This window comes from Gavialis gangeticus, unplaced genomic scaffold (genome assembly GCF_001723915.1).
Source record: "Gavialis gangeticus isolate Ggan-Ray unplaced genomic scaffold, GavGan_comp1, whole genome shotgun sequence".
Lineage (NCBI taxonomy): Eukaryota > Metazoa > Chordata > Crocodylia > Gavialidae > Gavialis > Gavialis gangeticus.
In genome coordinates, this window is record NW_017729032.1 from 121,978,020 (window position 1) to 121,987,960 (window position 9,941).

Sequence of the window (9,941 nt, forward strand, 5' to 3'; positions counted from 1 at the left end):
CTATTTATATCGACTGGACATTTATATTAGAAGCTGGTCAGACACGGAGAACTTATTTTCATCTGTTAAACCTAAAGTGCATAGTCTTCAGCAGTCTATTTGGGCTTAATTGGGAGCTCTCTCTGTGGAAATAAAGACTCCTTTTCTGTAAATGCCAGGGACTTTGTGCTACATTAGCATAGTAGATCTGACATTTTCTCCTTTTGTTCAGACATCATACCAAATTATTTCTGTATTTCTAAAGTACAACATGTTTGATTAGGTTTATTATTGTTGTTGTTGTTGTTATTACTATTGCTATTATTATTAATATTAATAATAGCAGCAGTAATAGTAGCACCTAAGATCCTTAGGTAAAGGATCCAGATAAAAAGAAGCTCTTCAAAGTGGATCCATGCAAATTAGGAGGATATTAAACTGACTGTCTATTTCAAAAAGCTCTTCTGAACCTGAAAAGGAGTGAGTCTCAAGGCACATAAGTAGAAATCAGTACATAAAATCAATTTATAGATCCATAATATTTATATCAAGTACCATCATTTCCATTCAAACGGTTTCTGCCCCAACTTTTTGGTTCTGTCTTGAGTAAACACTGTCCTTCAGACATTAGCAGGCACCTGTCTGTCTTGCAAACAATAGAATTATGCCAAATGAGGCATGAACTCACTAAACATCTGCAGGTGTGCCTGTAGAACTCAATTCTTGAGTGACAGTGCCTTCTGCATTTATCGCTTATGAAGTTTGTATCAAACAATCCTGAATGTGGATCAGGTGCAGGGTTCTTTCTGAGGCTTCTTTCTTTTGCATGTTAGGCTCTTCTTTCCTCAAAAGCCTTCATTACATGCTTAATAGACTGCTTCCAAACACTCTGATCCTCAGAAATCTTCTCCCAGTCATTTGGCTTGATGTTCATTGCCTTCAAATTTATCTTGCAAGCATCTTTGAACCAGAAATAAAGAAAGCCCATGTGTTGTCCGTGCAAGAGATTCTTGGGTATACAGCCATCATTTGTTATCTGCAAGTGACCAAACCACTGAAGTTAACATGGACTAAGAAGAGAATGGATGCTCAGAATGCTGGCATGTTCCAAGACCTAAGTGTAGGCAACTTATACTTGCCAGGAAATTCTTAGAATGTGGCAAAGGCAATGTAAGTAAAAACTACTGAGGTGCTTTTTTGAATAGACTATGTGGTTCAGGAATCATTGCCATACAAAAGGGTGTTGATGATGCAAGCATAATATATTTTAGTCTTGGTCTTAACAGTCAGTTTGCTACTGTTCCACACTTGTTTGCTCACGATACCTGGTGCTTTGCCAATACAGGTGTTCAATTCAGCCTCAAGTGACAGGTTGTTAGTAGCAATGGAGCCAAAATAGTTACAACATCCATTATGCTTTCTGCTATGGTGATTGCTGGTGGTAAACCAGTGTTCTGGCCCATAACATTGGTCTTCATGATGCTGATTGTAAGACCAAACTCTTGACAGGCACAACCAAAGCAACTGATGTGACTCTGCAGATTGAGCTCTGTGATTGATCTCTCTCTGATAACAGTGTAGTGTTATTAGCAAACAGCAGCTCACAAATCAAAACTATATACACATTAGTCTCCACTTTAAGGTGTGCAAGGATAAATCATTTTTTATCTGAGTGTGTATGTAGATAAATTCTGTTAGTGGAGGTCCCTAAAGCATGCATTAAAGGGAGAGAAAAGAAAATCCTGAACAGTCAGGGAAAGGACACAACCCTGCTTGACCCTGTTTCCAATCTCAAAAGCCTCAGACATTGATCCATCATAGCTGACTGTTCCCTGACTTCTATCATGGAAAGAACAGATTATGCTGAGGAGTTCTGGTAGATGGCCAACCTTTCCCAATAATTTGAAGATGCCTTTTCTTTTGACAAGGCAAAGGCTTTAGCCAGATCAATGAAAGCAATACAGAGGGGTCTCCCCTTTGTTCCCCACATTTTTCTCAGAATTGTCAAAATGAGAAGATAATATCTATGGTGGATCTACTAGCTCTGAAGCTGCATTGTGTGGGTAAACATAGTCGGCAAGGTTCTGAAGTCTTTTAAGCGGCACCCAAGCAAGGATCTTTACAGCATTGTTTAGTAGTGAAATGCCACGATAGTTGTTACAATCACTGCAGTAGCCTTTATGTTTGTACAGAGCAACTATATTGGCATATTGCATATCTTGTGGCACTGTCCCTACTGTTCAGCTGTAAGAACGTAAGCACACGTTTCCCATACTTGATCACTTATGCAGGAACACTGCATTTCCCTTACCAATCACTAGATTTTCTATGGCCTTACTTAGGTCCTCAACAGTTGGAATATCATCAAGCTCTTTGAGAACAGACAGACTCTCAATAAAATTAAGAGCTGTCAGTAAAGTCACTTTCTCTTGAATAGAATAAAAGATGATGTTCCATCTTTCCATCTGTTGCTTTCAGTCTGTTATGACTCCTCCTGATGTTGTCTTTAATGGAACTTATGACTTTGCATTTAGACCTGTTGCCTTCTTGATTCCATCCTACATGTTGCTGATGCTTCCAGTGTCAAATATGGATTGTATTTCTCCCCAGTCACAGCCAGTAATCACTGGCACAGTGCCTTGAGCTTTGTAGAACAGCACTCCTTGCTCTCCTCAGTTCCTTCAATGTTGCATCTCATGCATTCTTTTTGTGATTTAACTTTGCAGTTTCTTCGGCCTTGACAGATGGACTCAATTCATGTGAGTATGCCTCAGACTAATCTGGGTTTCTTCTGACCTGCTTGCTGAATATAGTCAGTAGTGACATAGATGATTTTTTTGAGGCTTTCCCAAAGGCAGATGCAGCCCCCTTAAAGACATTGACTTTTAGTTTATCAACAAAATTTCACCATCCAGATTCCCTGGATGAACAGAGCTTTCAAACTTAAAGTTCACTGTCTCATTATTAATAATTTTATTTGGAGCCTTTACTTCATTTGTTGCGTAAGATGTATTGTCTAAAGTAAGTAAGAAAAGACTCTGTAGAAACATGCCCTCATTAACTGTGCCCCTTAGAGGATGAATTTTTTAAAGTTTGTAGAAAAATATATTACATTGGCACCTATTGTAAGTGAACTTCTTTTGGAAAATCAAGTAGACAAACACTATCTGATATATCTCTGAAGAAAAGTAAATGATCTCTGTCCTGATTCAATTAAAAAAAATCTTCATTATGATTGTTCTGACATCAAGTTCAGCAAAAACCTAACCTCTGAAAACTAGAAAATTAAGAATAATCAGAAAAGAGTAAAATTAGAAGTAAAGAGCAAAGGTACCCACCAGTGTAACCTTACCTTTTGTTCAGTACTGTTCAAAGACAATATGTGCGTTAAAGAGTATTAGAGCATCATTCAAATAAAGTAGTTAAAGTTGTGTGTATTTGCTTCTCCTTTGCTTCTCTAACTGTATTTTCAGGCACTAACTGTGTACACTGCCTTGACATACACATGCCCAAGGTGAACATGGATTTTAGAAAGCTTAGAAGGGACTACTTTTAAGCAGAAAGGAGTTCTCGGAGTATTTTATAATGGCCCATTTATTTCAATAGGATGGTCTCCACTGAATAGGACAACCTATGAAAATGAAGAGTGACAAAGCAATAGCTGTGAAGGTACGGACACTGCTCCATTCATTCCAAAGGACTTTGCATCTCTCTCCTTATTAGTTTACCTGGTGTTCCTGAAAGGCTCTATTATGGATCAAACAGTTCCTCGAACCAATCTCAGTACTGTGTACTTGTCTCTGTTCTCAGATCTTTGCACAAAGTAGGGTTGGCTCATATGGGGGCAGATAAAGTGTTTCAGCATTCATCCCTTCCAGGGTGGCAAGGACTCTTCCAATGGTGATTCACATGAGACAAGGAGGGAGGATGAGAGGACCTCAACAAGCCAGAGCTTCCACAACTGTCAGGTCACAAAAATGGCCAAAGAAGCTCTGACCCCCCTCAGAATGACAGTATTTCTTCAATTATGACATACTAATATAGGGGAGTACGGGATCAGACACCATTAGAGGAAGAAAAGCTTTGTCAGATCCATGCACACGTACAAATAACAGGACGATACAGTCAGTCCCCTTGAGTGGAAAGGCCTAAGCCTTGATCCCAATTTCCATACAGAGGAGAATGGAGAAGGGCTAAGACATCCAGAGGGTTGGTGGGAACCACTTTCTGGATCAAATATAAGGAGCAGACAGAGGGCTCAAATACACTCCCAGGGTCAAGCCCTGTTCTCCCCTCACAGCTCCTAAAACATTTATTAAGGAAAAAAAGGCTGAAATATTCCCAAAGAATGAGCCCTGAAAACCCAGGCTCACACAAAGCGGGTGGGGAAAAGGTTTCAATCATGACTAATACCAATACCCCAGTACACATATAGGATCTTAAACAATCCTAGAGAGGAAGCAGAATGTGAGGGTGACCTTTGTATCACTAACCTCCCCCTCCCCAACTCACCCTGCAGTTTACACATCCCAGGGACTTCAACTTCTAATCCCAGCCCATTCTCTACTATCTACCTCAATTTATTTCCTTCCCTGTAATTCTTTTCTCACTGCCACAACCTGAAAGCCTTCTCTCTTCCTATTCCACTATCACTTAATTCTGTCTCTCCTCCCAGCAAGCATTCACACACATTTTTATTCCTTTGCATGCTTCCTGAATTTTCTACTTATACAGATTGCATAGTTTAAAAATAAATCTGCTTTGACAGAGGCAGATTGTAACAAGATGCCTTCCAGTCCCAAATTCAGATTGACACTGGCTGGCTTTTCAGAATATTCTGTCTACTTCATGTCCCCTTAGGCCATCTAGCTCATGAAAACTGAAGGATAGAAAACATTTGACTACAGAGCACACACATTTACAGCAGAATCCATTTGGCTAGTGATCATTAGAGTCACACCTGTGGTGATAGCCCTTTTTTTTTTCAATGTTGCTTCCCTCAAGGGGTAGTAAATAACATTCACTGCCATTGACTGGCTAGGGGGATTGAGACTTCATGTCTGATCATTTTGGAGTGGCTCATCCACAGATGCATCCATGCAAAAAGAAACAAAAAGAAGATAAGACAACAGATATTTCTAGATATAGATATTTTAATCATGGGAAAATGTGGATTTTGGTTACTTTTTTAAATCTGCAAAAATTGGGGATTTTTTTTTAATCAGACAAAACCAGGATCCCTCATTATAACACATCATTGTGATACTATCCATCATAATAGCCTAACTTACAAAGACTGAAACAATTCAGCCTTGGGCTTTTTGATTGCCTGTAGTCAGCCTACAAGACTAATGATGACAAGCCTCCAGTTAGAATATGCACGCTCACATCTAAATGTTGATAAATATACAGATTTTTTGCATGCAAAGCTAAAGTCTGTCATGTGTCTTTATTTATGTGCAGAAGTAGGTTATAAGCTTAGACATCAGAAGGGGACTTGCACAGAATGAAGGTGCCTAAGTCACAGAAAGCTATCTAGATCAATCCTGCCCTAGGATTTAAGCCACATAGCATTTAAGTACTTAGAATAAGTATCAGCCTTCATTTTGATCTGAAAAGCTCCATAAGCACCTACACTTTAACTTCTGAACATTTAGAAGCAATCCCATTTGAGTACATACTTGCCTGATTTCTGTCAAAATTCTATTGTGATCCAGATTATGGTTGGGAGTAACCTAAAATCCGCTTAATGTATGAAACCCAGAGAGCCTGCATGGACACTTTAAGTTGAGAACATGGATAGTGGTGGTATGGATGGTGGGAATCATCTTTTGCCAAATAACCTAATGATTAGAAGCACTAAACTCAGGAATGGAGAGAGCTCTGTGCAAGACGAAATGGACAACTCCCACTTGTCAACAAAAGGCTCAACCAACCATTTTAGAGAATAACCTGTCTGGAAATAGCCTTCACTTATCCTATTGAACTGGGCCAGGAGGGAGCCAACAGTGAAAGTTTCCTGGTGCCAGAAGAAGCAAGAATGAGCACAACTCTGTAGACATATACTGACTTAGCACAACTCTGTAGCCATATACTGACTTAAAAAACAAAACTAAACTTGGCTGACAACAGGGACCAGAATCTCTGAAGAGATAACCATTACATTGGACTACAAAATCATAGTTTGTCTATTCTATAAAATAGCTATTAGGGCACTCTCTTCAGAAATGGGAGATAGGGTTTCAGTTTCCTCAGGCTGAAGAGTGTCTATAGCCTAGATCTTCAACAACCTGATCAAGTGCTCTAAGCCACTGTTGTGCAAAAAGGTGTATACAACCACTGCTACAATCTAAGCTGTGTATTCAACTCAGAGCAGCTATGACATCGAACTCAAGGGTGTCAGTTCAGCTTTGATGCATCTTTTGCATATGTCTCTGGATCTTGAAGCAACTGAGGTACTTCAAGTCCAGGAGTCAGTCAAAACAAAGTTCAGGAGTGATTCCTGAAAAGGGTCAGGAATTCAGACATAACCCTGTGCCTGCTATTTCCTACTGGTTACTTCCTGGTATCTTGGGCTCTAGATCAACTTTTTTAAACATAAGGTACCCCTTAGAAAATGTAAGCTTCTAACTGTCATTCATGTTTTGACTATAGAAAACTAATAGAGACATTTTCCTGTTGTAAAGTACTTAGAAAGATCACAACAGGTCTTATTGTTTTTAACACTATGGATTCCTATTTGAAAACTCTGGGTTTATCTTGTGAATCATGGCTGCTTGCAAAAGTTGGAAAAAATATGCTTTACTGAAAGAAGCAGCACATTACTTCAACCTGGCTCCACAGCATCTGTATAGATTGAGTACTTCAGCAGGGTTTTTTAGTGCTATTATCTAATAGCTGATTCAATCAGCTATTAGATAAAAACACCAAAAAATCCCCACTAAAGTACCGCATTCATACAGATGTTTGGCAAGCTGGATCCAACTAACGCAGTGCCTCTTCTGGGCATGTGCTGGGCTTGGTGCAGGAGCATGTGGAGTTTAAAGAATCATTTTGTGGGGGGGTTTTTAATGTCTGCAAGCACCCCATGTTGCTAACATTGCACAACATCCTGTGGCACTCTTAAAAGTATTTTAAGGCACCCCAAAATGCTGTGGCATCCTGGCTGATCAACTGCTGGAGGCAACCAGTTCTCCCCATTCACTGTACAGGGATTCTACGTAATTGTGTCCATCTGGATCACGCTCCTAGCGCAAAACACCCTGTTTTAGGGATTACAAAGTCTAACTGAAGGTGCCTATGAGAACAATTTGAAACTTGCACTAATGTAACTAATAATATTTATATAAGAAAAGAGGATCATACACTGAAGGAGAAGTTTGGATATGACCTAACTTCCAGCTCAAAGGGACAACTGAGGTCACCCTATCCTGTGTTCCTTTATGTGGAAATCTAGAGGAATTCATGCCCTAGGTGTGGCCTCAAAATATACTACTGTCCAAAAGAATACAAAGCAAATTCATGGAGAATATGTTTACTAACAGCAGACAAGTACTCAAAGAAGACAGACCTACATATAGTCTACCAGAAAGTGAAATAACAAATTAGAGATGATAAACTCAAATCAGTCTCGTCCATGTGGACAATAAATACCCAAAGGCCCCAACTGCTTTACCGCTTATTGCTGATCTTCATCTCCTTGACAATGGCTTTAATCTTCTCTCCTGAGGTACTAAATGTTATTTTTTCCAACAACTGGAAATCTTCTGTAAAGAATTCATTTTCATTTAAAGGGCCCAAGATCTTAAAAGAAAAAAAATCTACATTACTATCAGCTCTGAATTTCTAAATGTTTTTTCCTTAAGCAAAAATATGCAATCATTTTAATAATGCCTGCTATGAAAAACTCTATCCCATGTACCCGTGGATGTTATCATTTATGGAGTTTCCATATTCTGAAAATTCCAGTATCTAAAAATTTCTATAAATTAAACTGAGTTGTGGTATACACAAATCTGTCTCTGGTAATATCTATATCATATAGATATAAGAACTTCAGGAACTTCATTGTACCCTACATGTGAACTACTGTAACATATTTAAATGCAAACCTGTTGTTCAAATACTTATACGCCAGAAAAAATAATGTAAAAATATACCAATAAATTCCACAATATATGTATATAAAATCACAATTATAAATACATTATACAAAGAAAATAGTGAAATGTCAGTTATCTCATCACAGCAGTAGGCAAAGTGAATGGACAAGAACATCTTCAGAAGATTAGTTAGCAGTGGAGGGCCCCAACCAAAAGTGACTGAAGTCAGTGGGAGCTTCTTTATTTATCTCAATAAGCTTCATCTGAAACTTGAATGCATTATAGCAATGTTTAAAAAAATACTGAAAAAGCATGCAGGACAAAAACAAACAAATAAACAAATAAATAAATGTTGGGTCTCTTCAAAATGTATAGGAGTTCTGCCATTGATTCCAATGAGAACAGAATTTTATTTTGGGTCTTAGTATTTTTATTCTTAAATGAAACATCAACAAGAATAAATAACTAAAGAAGAGAAAAAGAATTATGAAAAATGAAATATGACCCAAATGACCTGACCTGACTAAGGGCCTTGTTACATGGCTGCACTTTCGGCTTCTCAAATGCTTATTGGTATTAGGGCTCAAGTTTGGAGCAGTTGCACCTTAAGGCTAAAAACCTTCTTGGACCGCCCCCCCCCCCCCACCTATACAACTGTGACTTGTCACTAGAGGGCTGGTAAGAAGGGTCCTGAAAAAGAGCTACGGTTGTGAGTTGCCACTAGAGGGCTGGTGAGCCAGGGCAGGCTTCTATCACTGCGCTCGGTTGGGAAGGGTGAGAGATGGGTGGTGGAGGGGGAGCAGTAACAGGAATCTGGAGAGCGGACAGTAAATGGGATGGGGGTGGATAATGAAATGGGAAGTGGACAGGAAATAAGGGCGGGGGTAGGGTGGTGAAATGAAGGAAGTCAGCCACTGAAGGATAAAATAAAAAGAAGTTACAAAAAAAGACGGAAGTTGTGACACAACACCCTTTAGGGTGTCTGTCATTTTAAGGGCTGTAGTAGGGAGCTGCCAGGTCACTACTGAGAGTGTCTGTTTCAGAGAATGGCCATTTTGGGAGAGCTCTCTTATCAGACCAGAGCATTTTGTGGGCAAGGCAAGAGCCCCCAAGGGGACACCTGCCTGCCTGTACACAAATGCCAGGAGCTTGGGGAATAAGCAGGAGGAACTCGTCCTCCTGCTTAACACAAATAACTATAATGTCATAGGGATAACGCAGACCTGGTGGGACTCCACTCATTACTGGCCCACAGGTATAGACGGCTATACCTTATACAGGAGAGACTGAGTAGATAAAAGGGGTGGGGGTGTAGCTCTCTATGTTAAGGAAAGCTATGCAGCCCTGCAAGCTGATGTTGGCAACCAGGGTGGACGACTGGAGACCCTCTGGGTTAAAATCTGTAGGGAACACAGCACAGGGGACACAACAGTGGGAGTCTACTACAGACCTCCCACCCAAAGTCAAGAGCTTGACCAGGAGTTTGCCCAGGAACTGGCTGAGGCCTCATGCTCCAGGGCCATGGTTGTCATAGGTGACTTCAACTACATGGACATCTCATGAGAGGATCAATCAGCAAAATCCAAGCAGTTGCAAAGCTTCCTATCATGCGTGGATGACCTCTACCTGACTCAAGAAGTCTACTGGCCAATGAGAGGTAAAGCGCTGCTCGACCTGGTACTGGTGACTGGGGATGACCTAATCAGCAGCCTAGTGATTGATGGGAAGCTGGGTGACAGCAACCACAAGCTGATCACCTTCACCATCACCATCCGCCATAATGCTGGCAAGTCAGTCAGCAACACGGAAGTCCTTGACTTCAGAAAAGCCGACTTTGAAAAGCTCAGGAGGCTTGTCAGT

The 9,941-nt window shown here is 40.1% G+C and overlaps 1 protein-coding gene across 1 annotated transcript in view; it reads right to left on the minus strand.

Moving 5' to 3' along the window:
* The window catches only part of UGGT2 (UDP-glucose glycoprotein glucosyltransferase 2), a 246,877-nt gene that overhangs the window by 72,449 nt on the left and 164,487 nt on the right, over positions 1–9,941 (minus strand). The window contains exon 23 of the mRNA XM_019524912.1: positions 7,655–7,782. Within this exon, the coding sequence (XP_019380457.1) occupies positions 7,655–7,782 (128 nt within the window). The remainder of the gene's footprint in view (positions 1–7,654; positions 7,783–9,941) is intronic.